The sequence below is a fragment of the Loxodonta africana genome, chromosome 9 (assembly GCF_030014295.1).
Source record: "Loxodonta africana isolate mLoxAfr1 chromosome 9, mLoxAfr1.hap2, whole genome shotgun sequence".
In the NCBI taxonomy this organism is placed as follows: Eukaryota; Metazoa; Chordata; class Mammalia; order Proboscidea; family Elephantidae; genus Loxodonta; species Loxodonta africana.
In genome coordinates, this window is record NC_087350.1 from 117770458 (window position 1) to 117794406 (window position 23949).

Here is a 23949-nt window from a genome sequence, read left to right on the forward strand (position 1 = left end):
AGTTAGGTTATTTATACTTTTTGTTTTAAATGAAGGTGAAATAAACATCTTTTTGTGTATCTTCCTGCCCCCATATGTAAGAGCTTTTCTAGACTAGACACCTAGACATGACTTAGTTGAATATATTCATCTTCTGCTTTCCAAAACCAGCTGCCATCGAGTCTGCTGTCACTCACACCAACTCCATGTGCGTCAGAGTAGAACTGCACTCCACAGGGTTTTCAATGGCTGGTTTTTCATAGGCAGGACGGCAGGCCTTTCTTCCAAGGCACCTCTGGATGGAGTCAAACTTCTGGTATTTTGGTTAGCATTCTCCATAACCTCCCCCTCCATACCTGATTCTGAGAATTTACTAAGTTTGATCAATATGAACATTGTGAAGTAGTAACTAATAGTTATGCTTAGATGGTATTCTCCTGGGATAGTTTCTGGTATATATAATTGTGGTCACCAATCAATAGCAAGTCTTATCAAAATAACTAAATAAAGGATATGGAAAAAAAAAAAACCTTCTCCCACAGCTTACAGTGAATTTATTTTTCCTCAATAAACGTTTTACATGGCTAAAGCTGGCCCACGCACCCATAAGGCAGGCCACAGGGAATGGGGACATAGGCCCAGCTCTGTATTTATTTTCTTGTATTCATAATCCAATGTTACTTAAAAAGCAAACTGCCCAATATTCAAGCCAAAGCAAATATTCCGGATTTTGCCAGGCAAAATGCCTGTGGAGAAATGAGTCAATTCATACAAAATTCAAAGCGTCTTTGGTCAGTGACATTTTCATGAAAATCTGTGGGTGGGTAAAAGTTTTGCAAAATTCCTTTTTGCTATTGGGCAAAATTCATCCAGGAATAATAAGCAACATTTAAGTGGCAGCCCACATTCCCCCTAATTCCCTTATTAACACTCCCTAACCTCCCAAAACAACTGCTCTCTATTGTGTGCAAAGGCAACTCATCGTGTTTGTGATCTTGGCTCAGGACCCTGTACCCCTGCTCAAGATAGGCTTTCTCGTGCCGGCCATCAACACTCCCCGGGTGCTGCACACTCTTCAACTTAAAGGCACCTATGGTAAAAAGACTCTCAGCGTGCACTCTGTTGAAATAATTACTATGGATAGGTATGGTTAGTTCCTACCTGTGGTGTGGGGTCACCTTTTATATTGTCCTTTTAGGAACACGAAACAAGGGGTTGGGAAGGAGTCCAATCTAGAGATTCCATGACTTGTTCTGACTTGAGAATCTGCAATTTTGTCATCTCAGAAAAACTTAATAGAACTCAGCATAGATATATCAGTCTTGGAGTAAGTGCATTCAGAACTCTCCTTAGAAGCAAGGATAGAGAGGCTTCCTCTTACTTACTTCGGACATGTCATCAGGAAAGACCAATTGCTAGAGAAGGTCAGCGAAAGCGAGGAAAACCCTCCCTGAGACAGATTGACACAACAGCCACCGCAATGGACTCAAACATATCAGCGATCATGAGGAGCAAACAGGACCGGGCAACATCTCCTTCTGTGATCCGTAAGGTCGCCGTGAGTCGACGCTGAGCGACTGATGACAACTAACAACAACGACGTGGCTCAGAATGCTCACAGGTTTTGATAACAGTGAGATTCATCAATGTTGGGGTGGGTATAAGCTCAGGAAGATTCCAATAGAAAGATCTGGCACCTGTTTCAGTTAATAGAGAGCAGGGAATGGACTCAGGTGGTTGCCGTAAGGGATACTGCTCTATCTTGGCCTCTGCTACTCAGGGCTTTTGCCTTTCACTGCGCGGGAACTTGTCTGCAATCGAGGCCAGACCTGGAAAGAGAGCAGGGGGCTTAGATGTCTGCAAAAGCAACAAGAATGAAATGTACAGAACCGTGGAGCCATTTGGGTGGAAAAAGACAAAGAAACCATTCTGCTCTCTAGTCGTGAACAATAATAAAGTAACCATCTGCCCCCATTGCTGCCACCTGGAACCCTGCGACCTGGATTCTAGAGCTCTGGTTAGGGCTGCAGGGTTCCGGTCTCAGAGTCTGAGCTGTGTTCTCCCTGCATGAAACGGAATCTGACAACGAGGGAGGACACTGGGGGAAGCCTCTTACTGTAAGCAGGCTGTCGCCAAGTAGCCCCATCACACGCCTCCTTTAACCAGGACTTTCAGAAGCTCACTGTGCCGCTTGTAGTCATGGTCACCCAGCACAACTGGGTCATCGTATCTTTCTTGGGTCAATAAGCTCAGTAAGTGAATATGACTCATGCTAAATATTGTACACAATAAAATAATCCCAGTTAAACACACGTAAAACAGAAGTGGACTGGGCCTTCTAAAGTGCACCTGGCCCTGCAGCATGTGACACGGCCACAAACACAAAGACCACTTCACGCCTCCAAGAGAGGAGTGTGCTCACTCTACTTGGCGGAGATCTTCAGCTTTGACTCAACTGACTACCGTCAGGTGTGAAGGTAACCGGAGAGGAACATTTTCAGTTTTCACAGTTCTTTGTGTCCGGTTCTGGAGCGTTAAGATGGGTTTTGCAGGAAGCAGAGACATACTTTTTTTTTTTTTTCTGATGTGTATCCACAATCGGTGTGATACATTCTATCCGTGAACTACAACTTGAGAACAATGCTGAATTTTCACATTAAAATCACTCGCTGCCGGTTGGCTATCGCCCTACAAATCAAGCAGATGACACGTGGCAACATCAACGTTATCAGAAGACATACCACCCATGACGCGTATGTTTTAGAATGAAAATGGATGTCTTCCTTTTAAAAATATACAGTCACAAGATTAGCATTCAGCACTCGTCAGCTCCAATAAACCCTGTTTTGTCCAAATAGATCTGTGCTCCAACACATGTAAGTCAATGCTTTGTGCTTCCAGACTCGATAGGCTACTCAACCTAACAATCTGAATGTGGAGAAGATTCCGTCTAGAGCTGGAGAGTAAGCGGAGTAGGGGAGAGAGAAATCTACCTCCCAGATCCATCTTGAACCACACAATGAAAAGTTATGCCCAGGCCTGCAAACATTCTTTCGCGGAAGTTCTGTTTTTCACAGTCATCATACACTTTAGCAAAAGTCAACTTTTCAAAGTCACATGCCTTCCCAAGGTCTGCAAACAGTGGAAAATGGGAGAAGCCCTATTGTCCAAAAATTACTTTTGCAATGCAAAAAATACATTTTTTTTTTTTTTGATAACTCAAACCGTTATGTTTATTTCCATGAAGCCAAATCCAGTGAACTATTTTCAGCTAGGATTAGTCAGAACTAAAAGGTTGGACTGTTTTCCTTCAGAGACTAAATGTCTTTCCTGCTTGCAAGAGGCTGGCTTGTTCCAAACACACTAAATGGAACTGCCTTCAATTGCTTGTCTTTTTCTGGCTTTTTTAATGCAGGACCCTACCGACAGAATAAGGTTTTGCCGCCTGGAATATAATTTTTCTTTTCACTCATACAAACCGGCATTCTCACGGTGTATCAGCTTCAGGTTTTCCTTCAGAAAAAAAATTGCAACATGGGGCAGAATGTAGCAAGAAATGCAATTTTATTCCTCCAGAAATTCTTCAAACTCTTGCAAAAGTACCTACTGGATGGAGAAAAAGGGCTTCTAATACCTGCATTACAGAGATCACCTGTTTGGTTGGCTTTTGCCTGAATCAGACAACTTGGTCAATCTCCAATCAAACATAAACGTGGTCCAGAGTCTTTATCATCCAGATACACTACAGAAAAAAGGGATTCCAGGTGGGGGGACCACCGTCCAAGTAAAAGTCTTTTCAAAAAGATTTACATATTTCACACATGTAGTGGCCTGCAGCATGTTCAAGGAGCACTGGTGGGACAGCGGTTAAGAGCTGGGCTGCTAACCAAAAGGTCAGCAGTTGAAGCCACCAGCAGCTCCTTGGAAACCCTACGGGGCGCAGCTGTACTCTGTCCTATGGGGTCGCTATAAGTCAGAACCAACTCGATGGCACATAACAACAGCAGCATGTTCAAGATTCAAGGCATACCTAGAATTCTCAGGTTTTTCTCTCTGAAGGAAATATTTCCCTCTCTCTAAACTAACATAAAACACCAGAGTCAAGTGAGCCATCTGAGATTGTGCAAAGCCACCCTCTGACCCCAGGGGTGATGACCTGCTTGTAAACACGGAAGGTTTCTGTTAGGTGTGAAATGGTTGGGAAATCACTTAAGGGTCATATTACTCAGAAACAGTAAATTTTACCAAGAAACGGGAACATTTCCAGGATCCGAGCCATGTAAAGGGAAGGTGGGGGTGAAAGAGACGCCGTGCCCCCTCCTTTCAACACCAAAGGCTCATCCTTACTGGGCTCTGTCTCCTTACACCTGCCCACAAAATCCCTTCTCCGTAAACCTAGGGGAGATCCCGCGAGGCTTTGCTCCTGTTGTGTACCCTGGGTGTTTTCACACTGGCTAGAAACTGCCAACCGAGCCTGCGACCCTGAAAGGCAATGCGCAGGCGTATGGATGCACTCAGCCGCTTTTTCACTATCCAAGTTGCTAAAGGGTGAGCTCCTTCCCAAATAGCAAAGCACCCCTCTCTCCAACCCCGATATTTGTGTACTTCTTGGAGAAGAGGAAAAATCACCAAGCATTGGCTTTGGAAAAGAGCTAACGCGTGCTGGTAGTGCAGCGTGTGTGTCTTCTCCTGCACATCCCGGCGTATTTCAGAAATCCAAAGTTTGCGCATCTGTGTGCTAAGATTTACTTACAGTGTGGCAGCTCCATCTCCCCCCGCCGTGAGGGGTCATGTACCCCTGCAAAGATCATCTACAAGTGGAGAGAGACCGCACCCGCTAATATGTAAACAAACCTCCTCTTCCTCAGAGCTGAAGAGGAGTCAAACCTCATGAACAGCTAGAGCTGGGCATCCGAACTCCATCTGGGAAGAGCGCATCCCCTGATTTGGGGGCTGAGATTGGACAAATGCATGAAAAGCAAGCTGGACCTTCTCTGCACGCAGCCACATGGGCTTCAGAGACTCACCGTGCACTTGTTGGGCTTCTCCCCAGAGTGGACTCGCATGTGGATGAGCAGTTTATAGCGGGCGTTGAAGGGCTTGTACCTGCGCGGACAGCCAGCCCAGAAGCAGGTGAAGTCTTCTCCTTTCCGCTGGTCGATGTGGACCTTCTCGATGTGCCGCACAAGCTCCTCCTGCTGGTCGTACAGGGCGCTGCAATCTATCCAGCGACAGCAGTGCTTGCCCCCCAGGTCATCCAGGTCCCCATCCTCCTCCAGGGCTGCCTGGGGGAGGGACAGCAACTGGGCATGGGGGACCAGGTCTTGGTGGTGAAGGTGTGGGTGGGCATGGTAGGGTGGTGGGGGGCCTTGGGGTGGGGGTGGCAAAGGAGTGAGAGGGGGAGCAGAAGGCAGGTCCAGGGTGCTCCCCGGGAAGTCGTCCAGGCGCTCGGTCTTAAGCAGGCCAGCGGGCTGGCCATGCTGCACCACCATGTTGCCGACCAGGCCGGGCTGCAGCCCAGCGTGCTCCAGCTGCTGCATGCGTTCATACTCAGCCACACCGTCCTCCCCACAGGCTGGGAGCGCCAGGCCACCACTGGCCACCAGCAGGCTCTTCTGGCTGCTGGGAACGGAGCAGGGCTGGGGGATGCAGCTGCCGCGCACGCCCAGGAAGTGGCCGTAGACCTCAGGCTGTGGGGACATGTTAGCTGGGGAAGCCCTGGAGCCATTGATGTAGGCAACCAGGGACGTGGGCGAGGTGCGTATGATGGTGTTGAAGTCTATCCCGATGCCATCGGACAGCGGGGACAGGGATAGGGCCCTCTTCTTGGAGCGGGCCGAGTGGGACCTGGTGGAGGAATGCCGGGGACTCGGGTAGGGAGAGTGGCTATTCTCCACGCCAAAAAGGTAGGACGGTAATGAGTTAGAGACACTGCCACTGGACATGGCCGTCCCGGGAGGAAGGCCCAGGATGTCTCCTAGATCACTGCCGTTCTGAGAGCCGTGGTTGGAAGGAAGCGAAGGGAGAGTCCTGTAGCCATGGGACCACTCTTGTTTCACGCTCAAAGCTGAATGACTTTCTGTCAGACTCAATGTCGTGGACGCCAAAGACTCACGTGAAATAAGGGACCTGGAACAGCAGCCACAAGGGGAAAAAGGAAAAAAAAAAGACAAACATTTTAGCAGGATATGGATTGCTTAAGAGCTAAAAGAACGTTGCATTGACAATCCCTTAAGTATTTCCCCTAATTACATTCTCCGCTAAACACACATTCTTTGGCTAAGATAAAACCCAAGGCTTTTAGTTCCAGGTAAATAACATCTTACCAAGAAGAACAATGAAGCCTAACGCTTGCTGGAATAATAAAACAAAAGAGCTATTGTTATAAATAATCTTAATACTTTAATGATAATAAATAGTCCTTGCTTTATTTTTAAATATTTTTTTAATGTAGGGGGAAACTCAGAGACCTGGGGATAATTTCAGATGTTTATCTCGCCAAACCAGGTAAGCAGGTACTTATTAAGCACCTACTGTGTGCCACATGCTATAATAAGCTTTGCAGGAAATGCCAGACTACACAAAGTCCCAGGCTTCAAGTAAAATCTATTTGGTGAGGTAAAACATAAACCCATGCTTAACTTGAAAAAAAGAAATCTTCAAACTCAAGGTAATCAGGGGACCTAATAATAATTTCATGACTTAGTTTCACTAATATTAAAGAATCCGGAAGAATTTTTGTTTTTAAAGAGAACAACTAATGCTGTCAGTATTCAGTCATTCTAGAAAATAGAAAAAAATGAAAATACAGCTACAACGTATAAGGAGTCTCTTGGAGATGCTACGAAAACCCTGGTGGCGCAGTGGTTAAGAGCTTGGTTGCTAACCAAAAGATGGGCAGTTCGAATCCACCAGCCTCTCCTTGGAAACTATGGGGCAGTTCTACTCTGTCCTCTAGGGTCCCTGTCCTCTAAGAGTCGGGATCGACTTGACATCAGTAGGTTTGGTTTTTTTGGTTAGGGTAGTACTATCAATTAAGTACTTGATTACTAACAGAAAGGTTGGTGGTTCTAACCCACCCAGAGGTGCCTCAGAAGAACGCCCTGGCAATCTGCTTCTGAAAGGTCACACAGCTTTGAGAACCACATGTAGCAATTCTGCTGTGCACACAGGAGGTCGTCATGCGTCGGGACCGGCTCAGCAGCAAGGTGCATAATAAATAAGGAAGTAACAAACTGAACTCGGTCATATTTGGAATTACACATGTGGGCTGTGCGAGGTTTACACGGCACTCGCCCGTCTTGGGATTTCGGTGAGCTCTTGTCCCTAAATGGGACAAGCTTTGGGCCAAGAGCAGATCATTGGCTTCAAAGAAAAAAAATTTTTTTTTTCCCCAAATCATCTCGTGCTCTTCTCACCCTTTAAAAATCATGCTTTCATGTCACGAGATGTTATCTGCAAATCAAAACAGTTTGTAATGTAGCTCCGGTCTCTTTAAAATGCATTGTATTTCACTATGACATGGTTAACTTACAAAGAATTGAAAAGAAAGGCCAAGTCCCTTAGATGGAAAAGTTATCACAAAGAAGCTAGACATAACTCACTGTGCTTCCTGACCCAGACATGGAAAATATCTGGAACACGTGGCTTACTGCGTTGCTGTCTACAAGATCATTTTCTGACAAAAATTAATCAAAACATTATACAAAATTCACGTCTCCTGAAAATGAACACGGTTACTATCCCCAGCTGTTTAACAGCAACCTGTGGCAGAGGAGCTGGGGGAAGTAAGAGAGAGACATTCTCATCTTCCTCCTCTTCACAGAAAGGAACCAAGGAATGGGCGTTTCTTACAAGCCTGAGATAATAATAAGAAGACATCTCAGCTCTGAAACGTACAGCATGAGGTAGCAACACCATGATCAACGTGGAGTTTCCATCGAGTTAAGGAATGTTTCCCGGTGACAAACACGGCAGGTATTTATGTCCAGTTACCCCTGACACGGACTTTCCTTTCCTTGGTACACATCCTCATATTTAGGCTGACGCCCTTTTGCAAGCCCCAAGGGGGTTTCTGAGCCATCTCTTTTTAGTTCCCTTGGACATTTCCAGTTATTTTCCCCCCACATTGGCAGCACGTGGCTCCCCCCTCAGAGTCAAGTTTAGGCTTCTGGTGACTGGACCGCAAGGACCTTTGGGTCCCTTCCCCACAAAGACCAAGGGATTGCTTTCTGCTCCCAGCTGATCAGTGGTCCTAGCATAGGTGAGGCAGAGACAAGAGACTCTGCTTCCCCTCTGAGCTTGAGAAGGTCTTGAGGACACAAACAGCGGAGCTTTCCCAGGCCTGGGGGCTGAGTGGACACCTATGTGGCGCTGTTGTATTTGCCTGGTCACTGTCATGTGGGAGTAATTCAGGTTTGTAAGCAGTGAATAACAGCCTCTGATACTATATCCACCTTGATCTAGAAAACACATTCCAGTTTTTCTCTCCACCTTTGCCTATTTTGCTTGTGGTAATTACATTACTTGGTTGAGGATGGCCTATAGTGAAACACATTCACTTGTTCCCCTGTGGAGAGATGCTTCTCATTTTCCTCAAACCACACCTAAACCCACTTCCTGTCAAGTCAATTCCAGCTCATGGCAACCCCAGGTGTGTCAGAGTAGAACTGTGCTCCGTAGGGTTTTCAATGGCTGATTTTTCAAAACTAGATCACCAGGCTTGTCTTCCAAGGTGCCTCTGAGCGAACTCTAACCTCCAACCTTTGGGTTGGCGGTTGGCAGCTGAGTGTGTTAACCCCGAGCATGTTAACCACTTGCCCTACCAAAGGACTCCATCTACTGTCTGTGCTGTGCCTTAAGGGTAGCTAGCTTCAGGCATCTGTGTGTTATCTTCCTCAATAAAATCCAAAGCCCTCCAAGAGAAAGGCTTTCTTTCTACTTCCCCAGCATCCACCCTCAGAGCATCAGATACACACAGGCACTCAAAAAACTGCCAACTAAGAAAGTGAATAAATCACCAATTAATATGAAATGATGACTAACCATCATTTACAGCTTTCTGAGGATGATCCCTCTATGATATCTCACTTGATACAACCACTGAGGTACGCCGAACAGCTTTTTCCACTACCTCTATTTTACAAAGAATAAATCCCGTGGTTCTGTGAAATTCCTCTCAGTGACACCAAATTTAAAAAAGAAGAGCACCAAAGTCCTCCTGGAAGTACAACTGAAGCAGCCTCTGATACAGGCAGCTACCTTGCTGGATCACACCTGACGTCTGCTGTCCTCCCTACCTCACACCCCACAGTCCCCGCAGTCTGCTTGGTTAAGAGACCTGGTGTGACAGGTTTCAACTCACACAGGTTAGGAATGGAACCCAAATGTTCTGATCTCTTTCTGCAAAACTATGTTGAATGGCTAGGAAAGGTTCCAAAGGACTGTCATCTGGAACCCTGCTGCGAAGCACCCGGGCCCTTGAGAAAGGGTGACAAGGAGCTGTGCTTCCAAAGGCATACTGAGAACAACTTCCATCTCCCTGCGTGCATCTGACCCAAGGGTGTCATTTCTGGGGGCGGGCTAATTTGGAAGTACATGTGAAAGGAAAGGAGAGACAGCTCAAAACAGACCCAGTATGAAAAACTCAGAAACGGCGGGCAGAAGTCTCGGGTGCTGGTAAAGCAAGAATCAAGTCACTCTCACTGGGCCACAAGAGGTCTAATGAGCAAGTAGAATTACTTGGTTCAATGCCAAGCTCGGAAGACATGCTGAACGCAGATCACACGGAACTCCCAAACCAAGGTGAAACCAGCGATGTGCAGACCCACATTTACAGACTCGATCCAAAACAGCATGAATTATCATCCTGAAATAAACTGATACAATTAAATGCCCAGAAATAAAAGACTGAGGAAAATTTGTTCTTATTTATATGTTTTTATTAATAAAATAGAACCTTGGGCAGCAAGAAGCCATTATCTGATGCCTGAGAAGACTTTTATTACAGGAAAAAGTACCCATAGTATATTAACTGAAAAAGTAGATTATAAAACTATGTAGGTTATTACTGATCTGGTAGAAAGGAAGACGTGTTTATGATGCATCTGTATGAGCATAAAGAGAAGGCTGGGCATCAGAAGTCCACCCAAGGTTGTCTCCAGGGGTCAGAACTCAAGATGACTTTCATTTGTCGCCTTGTGTTTTCCTATTTCCCACATTTTTCTATGTTGCTGTCGTTAGTTACCTTTGAGTCGATTCCGACTCATGGCGACCCCATGTATGTCAGAGTAGAACTGCTCCATGGGGTTTTCAATGGCTGTGGCCTTCTGGAAGCAGATCACCAGGCCTGCCTTCTGAGATGCCTTCAGGTAGGTTCAAACTACGAACCTTTTGGCTAGTAGTCAAGCACTTAACCATCTGCACCATCCAGGGATACATTTTCTATAATGATAAAGAATCACATAGGTAATCAAGAAAAACAAATAATTTTTTAAAAATATATTTATATAACACATTTAAAAAATGGGCAAAAGATATGAACAGACACTTCACTAAAGAAGACATTCAGGTAGCTAACAGATACATGAGGAAATGCTCACAATCACTAGCCATTAAAGAAATGCAAATCAAAACTACAATGAGATTTCATCTCACTCCAACCAGGCTGGCATTAATCCAAAAAACACGAAAGAATAAATGTTGGAGAGACTGGAACACTTACGCACTGCTGGTGGGAATGTGAAATGGTACAACCACTTTGGAAATCGATTTGGTGCATCCCTAAAAAGCTAGAAATAGAACTACCATACGATCCAGCAATCCCACTCCTTGGAATAGATCCTACAGAAATAGGAGCCTTTACACGAACAGATATATGCACACCCATGTTTATTGCAGCACTGTTTACAATAGCAAAAACATGGAAGCAACCAAGGTGCCCATCAATGGATGAATGGATAAATAAATTATGGTGTATTCACACAATGGAATACTACACATGGATAAAGAACAGTGAGGAATCTGTGAAACATTTCATAACATGGAGGAATCTGGAAGGCATTATGCTGAGTGAAATTAGTCAGTTGCAAAAGGACAAATACTGTATAAGACCACTCTTATAAGAACTTGAGAAATAGTTTAAACAGAGAAGAAAATATTCTTTGATAGTTATGAGAGGGGGAGCGAGGGAGGATGAGAGAAGGGTATTCACTAATTAGACAGTAGATAAGAACCACTTTAGGTGACAGGAAAGACAACACACAATACAGGAGAGGTCAGCACAACTGGACTAAACCAAAAGCAAAGAAGTCTCCTGAATAAACTGAATGCTTCAAAGGCAAGCATCACAGGGGCAGGGGTCTCGGGACCATGGTTTCAGGGGACATCTAAGTCAACTGGCATAATAAAATCTATTAAGAAAACATTCTGCATCCCACTTTGGAGAGTGGTGTCTGGGGTCTTAAACGCTAGCAAGCAAGCAGCCATCTAATATGCATCAATGAGTCTCAACCCACCTGGATCAAAGGAAGATGAAGAACACCAAGGACGCAAGGTAATTACAAGCCCAAGAGACAGAAAGGGCCACATAAACCAGAGACTACACCAGCTTGAGACCAGAAGAACTAGATGGTGCCCAGCTACAACTGATGAGTGCCTTGACAGGGAACACAACAGAGAACCCCTGAGGCAGCAGGGTAGCGGTGGGATGCAGACCACAAATTCTTGTAAAAGACCAGACTTAATGGTCGGATTGAGACTAGAGGGACTCCAGTGGTCACGGCCCCCAGACCTTCTGTTGGCCCAGGACAGGAGCCATTCCCAAAGCCAACTCTTCACACAGGGATTGGGCTGGACAATGGGTTGGAGAGGGATGCTGGTGAGGAGTGAGCTTCTTGGATCAGGTGGACACTTGAGACTATGTTGGCATCTCCTGCCTGGAGAGGAGATGAGAGGGTAGAGGGCGTTAGAAGCTGGTGAAATAGACATGAAAAGAGAGTAGAGGGAGGGAGCAGGCTGTCTCATTTGGGGGAGAGCAACTGGGGGTATGTAGCAAGGTGTATATAAGTTTTTGTGTGAGAGACTGACTTGATTTGTAAACTTTCACTTAAAGCACAATAAAAATTTATATACATACATATATATATATATACTTTTATATATATATATATATATATATATATATATATATATATATATATATATATAAAACCACCCACTACCTATACATGAATACAATTCTTTTCCCTGCAGCCAAAAGAGTAAGGCTTCGCACAGGGTGGCCATCTCAGATTGAAGAGTTCAGGTCCCCTCTCCGGCTCCAATGCCCACCCCGCTGCCCTCAGTGGATAAAACACAAAGCAGACTCTCTGTTCATCTTCCCTTTATCTCCTGACAGCAGAATGCCTTCAAGTCGAGCTGCTGTATCTTATCCTCTCTCTCCTCTGATGGACACACAAACCAACTGAAAGATCACATACAAATGCAACCTTTCCAGATTGCTAAAAGAAAGTTCCAGACTTCACCAAGCCACTTCTCAACTCCTGTTTCTTTGCTCACCCTGCAAAAAGAAACTATTTCCATAGAAAGACTCTCAGAATGCAGTCGAAAACACCTGACAGTGCATCTTGTAGATGTTGTCTTTTAAGAATATAAAATTATGCTAAGGAATCAAATATGCCAGAAAACCCTGCAATAATGACCCTTCCCTGGCCGATCCCCTGAAAGGGACCGCGTCAGGTATATGCTCGAGCAGCCTGTGCCAGGCCTACCATCAGCTTCTCCATTAATTATGTCTCTCTGCCTTCAAGGCATGGGCTGGAATTACCACAGACGGGAAGCCGAAGCTTCCCGATGACACCTCCCCATGAGCACTGTTAATTTTACATGCAACACTCAGCAAGTCTGAGGAGTCCCTCAAGGCATAATCATCAATGGGAAAATGACAGCAGCTTCCCATCACAAAAAGTCTCTGGTGGAAAACAAGTTTCCACCTCATAAAAAAATATTGGCATTACAAAAAAAAAAAAATTCCAGGGCTACAGTTTCAGAGTCTCAAACAGCAGCTAGGAGGGCAATGCCAAGACACAAGAAGGAAAAAGAAGGGCAGGAAGGGAAGAGCGAGAAAGGAGAAAGAGAAGAAATGAGACTCCAGAAATACAAGACAGCTCAGAGCCACCCCAGCCCTCCAAAGATGAGGAGCAGAGGTCCAGAGAGGTAAAATCCCTCTGCATGGTCACAGCTACAGCAGAGCCACAGCTGTTGCTGTGTGACATCGGGTCAAGTAGAACTGCCCCATAGGGGTTCCTAGACTGTAATCTTTATGGAAGCAGACTGTCAGGTCTTTCTCCTGGGAGCTGCCGGTGGGTTCAAACCACCGACCCTAATAGCCGAGTGCTTAACCACTGAGCCATCAGGGCTCCTTAGAACCAGGGCTAAGATGCAAAAACTTTGGGTTGTGTTTTTTCAAGAAGACAAATTCTGGAAGATGAAATAATTCATTTCACACCTGAAAACAGACATTACATACTACAGAGTATTTTGGCTTATGCCCCCTCTAATATCAATTTTGACAGAGAGAAAAATTTGTCTGAGGGGGTGATTTCCCTATTCTATTCAAATGTCACTCACAGAGATAGAGACATAGAGATAGAGACAAAGGGAGACCTGGTGGTGCAATGATTAAGCACACAACTGCTAACCGAATGGTCAGTGGTTCAAACCCACCAGCCACTCCACAGGCGGAAGACCTGATGATCTGCTCCTGTAAAGATTACTGCCCGGGAAACCCTATGGGGCAGTTCTGCTCTGCCCTGTAGGATCACCATGAGCTGGAATTGACTCGACAGCACATGACATCAACAACATGGTATCTACTTTTTCTGGTACCAGGTCAAGCATGGTCTTGAATTGTTATGTAATTTCTACCTGAAAGTGTGCCTTCCCAGACACCTCCTGAGTTCCTGAGACTCCTGATTTCTCTCTTTACTTTCTCTCCTATCTCCCTAAGCTCTGACCACTGTATTATGCAGACAGCAGCCAAAACCAGTTGCTGCTGCGTCAACTCCAACTCCTGGTGACCCCACGTGTATCAGAATAGAACTGTGTGCTCCGCGGGGTTTTCGATGGCTGCGTTTTCAGAAGTAGATTGTCAGGCCTTTCTTCTGAGGCAGCTCCAGGTGGACTCAAACCTCCAGCCTTTCAGTTAGCAGCCAAGTACATGACTCATTTGCATGAGCCAGGGACTCTGATGCAGACAGGAAGTACTTAATAAGTACTTAGGTAGATGGGTGGGTGGACAGGAGAAACAAACCATAAAGCAGCCTGGGCATGCTACAACGTATACACTGAAAGCCTCACAGGTAAGAGAGGTATATGGAACATCGCTATTTTCTAGACCACAACATGACATGCTTCACCAGGAGGCGACAAAGGTACACACTGGGCTTTGTTCCCTCAGGCCCAAGATCCATATTGAGGTCATCTCGCTCATACGGAAAGACAGCAGTTATAACATCATTCCTTCCAATTCAGATGACAGTGTTGTATGTACTTGGTTTTCATACATGTTTTCCTACAAAGCTTAGATTGAAGGAGGTACATGCATGCACGCTTGTGTGTGTGTGTGCGCACGTGTGCGTGTTCAGGAACAGAAAACACTCACTCATGGGGTGTGATTATACCATAAAGAAGGAAAAAAAAAATAACGCGAGACCTGGTATCTGAAGGAGGTATATTCAGGCTGGCTGCGTTCACTGCCCTCTGTAAGCTAGGACTGAGCGGGCTGCATACTGTAGAGACCTGGCTTGCTGGAGGTGAAATGGGTCCCAGTCGCTGAACCATCATGGGGCTGCTGGTGACCACTAGATTGTTGCAGCTGCTTTTTCCAATGGACTTGCACTGAGGCCCAAAGCCAAGAGCCCCTAAAAACAAATGAATCAGGTTAGCTTCTGTGCCCCTTACATCAGACATCAGTAAACACACACATGTCCACACTTACATCTGGACCCATCTTTAGAGCCAGTCCTTGGATCACCATTTTTCGCAGTATTGGTGATACCAAAGGGCTTCGTGGAATTCCAATGAACAAGCTATCATGCTACAGTAGAAACTACCCCATAATCACCGCTCATACAAAATGTGCTTCTATTTTGCTGCGTCCAGGTGGAAGTGCCCAGTCATATTAAAAATATTTTCTAATCTCCTTACCTAAAGGGTTAAGGTAGGAAGGAGATGCGATTACCTATATCAAACCAAGTTTTTCCTGGAATAGCTAGTCTCTTGGGTCACCCTGCAAGTGAAGCTGGCATTGCTGATAAAAACCTGCTCAACTGGTTGTCTTCATTCCCAACCTGGCCTTCCAAAAAGTCTCTTTAAAAGGATATGGTCTGGCTGTGATTCTGAAACCTTGAGTTCTCATCTTCGTTCCAATACATTGTCATGGGACATATACCCAATTAGAAAACAAACCAGGAAGACAGGGTTCTATGCAAAACCCACATTCTAAAAGCAACATGGTAGCCAAATTCGACATAAATGTTTCATTTTCATTAGTCACAATCTTCCAGTTTAGTGAAATTTGGGACATACTCAAAAAGGGATAAAAAAAAAAAAAAAAAACCCACAAGAATCTGTGTCAGTTACAGAGTGAAAAGCAAGGATGAGAGAGGCTAACAAAGTTATGACTCGTTTATAAAAACAATCACCCTGGTCTACTCATGCTAAGCATTTTTTCTACATGGATGTGCTTTTACAAACATTTTTTGCAAACTACCTGGTCAGGGCTCCATGACTACCCAGTCTGTTTCCATTTCTAAAAAAATGAAACAGACTATGAGCTCAGTTTAGGCTCTGACATTTTCTCACCAAATTCCCCATTTACCTCATTGAAATATTTGGGATCAAAGGAGGTGGAAAAGCGTCACTGAGACTTTCCTGAGTCCCAGGGGGTACAATTTTCTTTTTTTTTTTTTTCCCCCAGAATTAAATAAATAGCCAAAAAGTGCCTTTACTTGTCAACTTTTCTGACACTCTCTTCCAAGAGCCCACAAAACCAAGGCATAAATAAGACCTCAAAGCCATTAGCAAGCTCGCATCAGTGAAATCGCTTCTCAAAAAGGCCGGTACAGTCACAATGGCAGGGACCCTGCTTAAGTCCAACCCCCATGGGAAACCAAAATCCAAGTGGTAATTGACTTGTCCAAGGTCACAAAGGGATTTAATGACAGAGCAGAAACATTCCACCAGGGTGTGTGTACATGGTACCTGTGGACTGAAGCTTAGGTGCTACAATGCTTGGTTTCTTTCTTGGACACTTCCCATCATCAACCCCAAGGGTAATTTCTCTCTGATTTTTTTTTCCCAGATGCACAAGGCAGAACCTCCCTTCTCCCCCACCCGCTGCAGCTTACATCTGCTCTATCTTCTTGTGACTTGAAAATGAGTTATAGATGTTCTCTCTGTTTTCATTAAACTCATAAGCATTGTACCATCGAGACTTCATCTTGACACCAAGAATGCTGGGTACATTTTTACGTAATGCATCATAAACCCAGCATCTTTAGAAACCCGAGAGCTACATACCACTTGCTTTTCAAACCAGCTGTCCGTTGAATCAGTTCTGACTCATGGTAAGCCCATGTGTGTCAGGGTAGAACCGGGCTCCACGGGGTTTTCAATGGCTGATTTTTTTTTTCTTGGAAGTAGATGACCAGGTTTTTTTTCTGAAGCACCTGTGTGTGGACTCGAACTGCCAACCTTTCAGTTAGCAGCCATACTCACTAACTGCACCATCCACAGACTCCCTTTTCACCGTGGATAAAGGCAGTGTGACAGCTCATAGCCTAGTCCATTATATTGTCGTGTGCTGTCGAGTTGATTCTGACTCATAGTGACCCCATGACAGCGTTGAATTTCCCCATAGGGTTTCCTAGGCTATAATCTTTACGGGAGCAGATCGCCAGATCTTTCCTCCTGAAGAGCCACTGGGTGGGTTCCAACTGTCAACCTTTTGGATGGAAGCCAAGCACTTAACCATTGCATCTCCAGGGCTCCAGTACATAAAACTCCTGAATTCTTTCATCTTGTTCTATCGCTACCAGTCATCACTATTAAAATCAACCACGACTGTTAAATATTCTGTCAAATTTAATGTCATAGATTCATTTATGGAATTCAATCATTTCACACCAGTTTCCTCCTCAATAAAAAGGTATTAGTATCTACCTCTAAACCAGAGGCATATTAGCACCTGGAACAGCACACCCAAGAAATACCACTTGATGGCAAAGCGTATCAGTACCTTCTGTTATCAAGCTAAAGATGCCTTCGATTATGAGATGTACCTTCTTTTCTGTTCTAGTAAGAACATGCGCTGCTGATTACACCAGTGCACGGTGTCCAGATTTCAGAGATGCCGAGATATACAAACAGGCATATCTTAGAAATGATGGAATTCCAGTACCATAGCTCGAAAGAGTTCTTGTAATTCTTGTCTTGTCCGTGTTCTTCTCTTCTTGGTACTCTCTTACCTGTCTATCTAGCAAGTACCTGCACATCTTTTAGGACTGGATTCAAAGGTCACCTCCTCTATCACCCATGCCCTCCCCCCCCCCACTGCCCCACCGCCTGCTGGGTCCAGACCAGTTGCTGTCGAGTCAACTCCAACTCATGGCGCCCCATATGTGTCAGAGTAGAATTGTGCTCTGTATGGTTTTTAACAGCTGATTTTGCAGAAGTAGATATCAGGCCTTCTTCCAAGGTGCCTCTGGGTGGGCTTGAACCCTCAATCTTTCAGTTAGCAGCCAAGCATATGAACCATTTGCGCCACCCAAACACTGCTGCCTCCTGGGTAGATGTGAGCAATTCCTCCTTCTGTTGCCCCATCACCCTGTATGACCCATCTGCTTCAGCACCTAGAACACTGCAGGGAACTGAACTGCTTCCATGCCTGGCACCCCGCCCCTCCACCCGGAGCTTTGTGAAAACAATGCCCTTGAGAAGACAATGCACCTCTTTCCTCAGCACCTAGTCCAGGCCCGGCACACAGCACACAATAAAGTCTGTCCAATGAAGTCAAGAATGAATGCATGAGAATCAATGATCACCGCAGCACCAGTCACAGTAGCCAAAAGGTGGGAAGAACCTAAATGTCCATTAAGAATGAATGGATGACCAATGTGTGGCATATCCATGCAATGGAATATTATTCAGCCACAAAGAGAACTGAAGTCCTGATACATGCTACAGCATGGACAAACCTAGAAAACATCATGCTGAGTGAAACAGACACAAAAGGACAAATATTGTATGATCCCACTTATATGAAATAGCTAGAACAGGCAAATGCACAGAGATCAAAGTTTATTAGTGGTTCCCAGGGGTGGGAATGAGGAGGAAGTGGGGAGTCATCGGTTAGGGGCATTAAGCTTCTGCTAAGGGTGATGGGAAACTTTAGAAACAGATGGTTGTGATGGTCACACATGATAAACGTAATTAATGTCACCCAATGGTTTTTTTTTAATGGTACACATGCAAGATGCTGAAACAGCAAACGTTTTGTCTATGTGTATGTATACAACATAAAAAAGACAGTTATAAGTAAATATTAAATTCCGATAAATTACTTCCATTGAAACCCTCCTTGTCTTCTTGATTGAAACACAGTGCCATTTTTTCAAAAACCTCCAACTAAGCTAGTGCTTTGATGCTCCTCACAGCCCTGATTACTAGGTCACGACAGACGATGAAGTTAGTGGAAGGAGTAATTATAAATTCATTTTCCCCGGCCAGAAGCTTACAGTGGCCAAGGCTGCCTCTGTAATCCTCCAGCCTGGATCCGTACATTTCTATCCCTGTAATAAAGGCTAATTTTCCCTCCCCAGTGTCTCCATCAGGTCACTCCCTTCTCCCAAATTCACCGCCCACTTTGACATCATCCACCCACAGTGTTACACACTGAACTGTGTCTCCTAAAAGATGTGTTGAAGTCCTAGTCCCTACACCTGTGAATATGGCTCTGTTTGGAACCAGTTTTCTTGCGTCATGTTCATGAGGCCATGCTGGAGTAACGTGGCTCCTAAACCTAGTCCCTTCTGAATGGTGTCTTTTAGAGGGGAATACAGACACACAGACACACACGGGGGAAGACAGACACCATTAGGCAACACAGGCAGATGGGCCTGCAAGCCCAGGAATGCTAAGAATTGCTGGCAACTACTAGAAGCTGGGAGCCCTGGTGGCGCAGTGGTTAAAGCACTTGGCTGCTAACTGTAAGGTTGGTGGTTCAAATTCACCAGCCACTCTGCCGGAGAAACATGTGGTAGTCTGCTTCCGTAAAGATTACAGCTTTGGAAACTGTACGGGGCAGTTCTAGTCTGTCCTATAGGGTCGCTATGAGTCAGAATCTACTCGATGGCAGTGGGTTTGGGTTTACTAGAAGCTGAAGAGACAAAGGACTGCCTCCCCTATGTCCATGCCCTGAATTTGGACTTCTAGTCTCCATAACTGTGAAACAACCTATTTCTGACTTTAAAGCCCCCCACTTTGTGGTGTTTTGTCATGGCGGCCTAGGAGACCAAGCCGGCTTCTAACAGATATCACCTATGCTTACAGTGTGAGGATAAACGGTGAATTCCTGGGGAACGCGTGATGTCTGTGGCACAACTATGAGAATGTTCTGGAAAAATGGCCTCATTGGTCTCACAAGTGAAGGCAAACAATGGTTTGACCAGGAGCCACTGTGCTCAATGCAACCACCTAACTCCTTAAAATTTTTTTCATCATGCCAGGCGTACAAAACACCTGCAAATGCCTCAGAATCACGCAGTGCTCGAGAGTGTGGGCTCCAGAGACAGCCTGCCTGTGACCCCTCCTGTTAATTGTGTGACTTGGGGACACTGCTTAACATCTCTGTGTCTGTGTCTTCTCGTCTATAGAATAAGAATAAAAATAGCACCACCCCAAAAGGTCACTGTGCATCTAGTAATAATAACACACATGAAGAACTCAGTACACTGCCAACTCACAGTAGGTACTCAGTGAACGGAAGCTGCTGTTATCGTTGTTACTGTTATCATTATCTGCCTTCTCTTGCTTCTTTTTCCCACTTTCTTTCCTGAAGAAGGTGAACAGTTCTGTATAATTCCTTGCATAAAACAATATAGTAAAATGATGCTATTTAATTCTCTACCCATTTCCAATGTTCTTTTTGCTTTGAGCCTGAAGCCAACTTTTTTTTTTTTAAAACCAGGTGTCATCACAGATAGAAGAAAAAGGCTTCAACTGGCCAAGCTGGAATGTTCCTTGGCTTATCATTCTCTGAAAACAAACTGTATAACTTTTCTAAACTACCAGATGTGCCAACTGCTTGGGCACTGGTTTTCATTTTGAAATACCGCTTATTTTTAGAGACTGCATTTTTTTTTTTTTTAATGTGTTTACTGCTCAGTTAAGGATCGGGGAAGATGGCATTCGGAGCACCATGTAGTTTCTAGCCAAAATCACTGCATGCTGGTGGGAGTGCAAGTGCTTTGCATTTTTGAGTTTCTGAACAGATAGATCATCTGAGCGGGGTGGTGTTTTTAATTAACGTCGTCATTAGTTAACAGGGCTCTCTTGAAGTCAAATGGTCCTTTATGTCGCAATTATTCCTGCTGAGGCTGCATCCTTCAGAAATACTTATGTTCATCTATGACTCTTCTAAAACTGACATAGATATCAAACCAAAACCACCATGAATCCACCCAGAAGCTTTTCCTCAGAGGAAAGGCCTGGCAATCTGTTTCCAGGAAATCAGCCATTGGAAACCCTGTGGAGCACAGTTCTACTCTGACACACATGGAGTCGCCGTGAGTCAGAGTCAACTCAGCAACAATTGGTTATCCATCCATTCACCCATCTATCTCTATAGAAGCTGATTATTTTTATTGTTTTATTGTTATTATTGTTGTTGTAAGCTTTTCTCTGCCAAAGTAGGATGAATAACAGGGTGTGAGTGGCTCAGGAAGCCCTGTGGTTTCCTCCTGGGGCCGAACCTGCCCAGAGAGAGGCACAGCTCTCTGCTCTTCCACGGGGTCAGCCTTTCACAGGACACTTGTCCCAGCAGAGCCACCTGCACTGGGTAAGGCAGTCAGCAGGGCTGTTGGGCTCTCACACAAAGCTCTGCCTTCCAACATATCCTCTATCTGGAAAAAAGGGACCTTCTGGTAGGAAAGAAAGGTACTCTTTATCGGGAACCCCCTCACAGGCGCCAACATTATATTAGGAATTATGGCATATAAATTTCATCTCTACGGTTTATTAGTTTAGCATATATCAAAGCATTGTCTAGGATGCAGCTGTTCTCTCTTATTCAGGATTAACTGTATTGATATTTTAAATTTAAAAGTAATATATACTTATGTGTATGTGTGTGCTAGTGCGCAGTGGTTAAGTGCTTGGCTGCCAGCCAAAGAGTTGGAGGTTCGAACCCACCAGTTGCTCTGTGGGAGAAAGATGTGGCAGTCTGCTTCCATAAAGATTACAGCCTTGGAAACCCTATGGGGTAGTCTTACTCTGTCCTATAGGGTCGCTATGAGTCAGGATGACTTAACAGCATCAGGGATTTGGGGGGGGAGGGGGATTTGCGCTATAAAAAGCAAGCAATGCAGAAGAGTGTGAAGGAAAAGCTCATAATCCTGTCCCTCATGAATGCATCACGGCAACACGCAAGCCACCGCAGTACAACAAACTGACAAACGTGTGCTGGACCACCCCCGAAGAGAATCAATTCCAACAGCTGAGGCTGTATCCTTCCACATCCTTCTCTAAGTTCATACAAACATGAACACGTATAATTCTAAAAGCAGATGTGAGTCAGACACACATCATGCCCTATATTCTTAAGAGAATCATCAGATACTCCTGCACTGACTAAGAGCAATGTCTCTAAACTAATAGAGGCAGTCTCCGACTTACGACGTATTCGAGTTACAATGAACCACACTTATGATCGCCCACTTTTTTTTTTTTTGGTACATCTTATCATTAGTAATGGAGTCCTGGTGGCACAGCGGGTAAGAACTTGGCTGTAAACCAAAAGGTGGGCAGTTCGAATCCACCAGTCGCTCCCTGGAAACCCCATGGGGCAGTTCTATTCTGTCCTATAGGGTCACGATGAGTTGGAATCAACTCAACAGCACCGTGTTTGGTTTTGGTTTTTATTGTTAGCAATGTGTACTACATAAAATATTGCAGCAAGTGATTTGCTGATGTTATCATTTTCATGCCAACCCACAAAGACAAATAAAGAATGGATTTATAAAGATATTGATAATAAAAGGCAATAATAATGAAAATTAAAAAATAAAAGAAGGTATTCAACTTAAGTCAGAACCATCTTGCTACAGAGTAGTCATCTGAACAGAACCCCGCCATAGGTCAGGGACTTCCTGTACTGAAATAGTTAACACATTTAACATTCTAATGCACATATTTATTTTCCTGTGATAAGGAAGCATTTAAAAAAAAAAAAACTGTGTTGCCTTCAAGTCATTTCTGACTCATAGCGACCCTATAGGACAGAGCAGAACTGCTCCAAAGGGTTTCAAGAAGCAGCTGGTGGATTTGAACTTCTGACCTTTTGGCTAGCAGTGGAGCTGTTAACCATTCCGTCACCAGGGCTCCTGCAGAACCATAAGAGCCCATTAGTAACGAGGTACCTGACCTTGGACAAAGCACAGCACCAATCTGACCCATTCTCTTCTCTAAAACGGGATAAGAATCAAGTAGATGAGAGAACTTTGAGAAGTATATGCTTTTCACTGTACAAGGGACAGGTACTACCAGCTGCTGACAAGTCAGCTCCAACTCATGGTGATCCGATGTGTGGATGTGTGTCAGAGTAGAACTGTACTCCATAGGGTTTTCAATGGTGGATTTTTCAAACGTAGATTGCCAGGGCTTTCTTCCAAGGCACCTCTGAGAAGATTCGAACCACCAACCTTCCAGTTAGCAGCTGAGCATGTTAACCATTTGCACCACCCAGGGATTCCTGGGTAAGATTGAGGATTTTATAATTGGTTGATAAAGATTTAGGAGATAAAGTCAAAAAAGGGGGGGGGGGGGCTTCATATTAAGACTGTTCTGTGAGTCCATTCTAAAAGTAAGCTGCTTTGTCCCAGCCATTAAGCAGCCCAAATCTGGACGCAGATGGATGGCAATTCCCAGGAATCATGCAATCAATCCCCCACCACTCTGCCCGCAGGAGTCCCGTTGGTCAAATCTACCATGTTTATCCCACAAAGAAGAATGTACTCTCACACCAACACTCTTCCAGCCGAGTCAGCAGGCAGGAATGCCGACCACAAAGTATGGAATCACCAGCATTACTCACTTGGTGTCATCCCTGTATTGGAGGAGTCACACTTATGCTCTGAGAGATCAAAAAATATCATATTCCTTTCTGTGTCTTTTAGTGCCCTGGATTCCTGTACAAAGACACCCGAGCTTCCTCCCCACCACTATGGCACTCCTGAGAAGCTATTATTAAGAATACACAGCTCCAGGCCACCTCATGAAGACGGGAAGATGAATTAAACAATACCCCTCCGACAAAGTTAATATTCTAAAGTTCCATCGGTCAGCTATTGTACATCAATTATCAACTAATTAGCAGAGACTGTTTGTGCTGATCCTTCCATTCGCTCTTGTAATGATTTGCCAAGTTAACTGAAAGTGGCTACGCTCCTCAGAGGCTCTCAGAAGATAGCAAGAGCATTAAATAAAGTTCACCAACAATTAGCCTAGAAAACCAAAGAGAAAATGTAAGCACATTCTACTGCCTTGTCCCTCGACAAATTTTCTAACAATCCTGTGGGACCAAAGCAGATACAAACATCAGATAAGCAAACCATGACTCTGAAAAACGGTAATACTAGTACAGGTACCACTTAGCAATTTATCGCTCACGGGTCGTATTCACGTATTGGGTCC

General features: G+C 44.7%; 1 protein-coding gene across 2 annotated transcripts in view; it reads right to left on the reverse strand.

Annotated features, from left to right (window-relative positions):
• Positions 1 to 23949, reverse strand: part of GLIS3 (GLIS family zinc finger 3) — a 571612-nt gene that overhangs the window by 376082 nt on the left and 171581 nt on the right. For both annotated transcript variants that reach the window (XM_003420476.4, XM_023539428.2), the window contains exons 3-4: positions 14693 to 14900; positions 5007 to 6108 (exon numbers count right to left, since the gene is read on the reverse strand). In XM_003420476.4, coding sequence (XP_003420524.1) covers positions 5007 to 6108; positions 14693 to 14900 — 1310 coding nt within the window. The remainder of the gene's footprint in view (positions 1 to 5006; positions 6109 to 14692; positions 14901 to 23949) is intronic.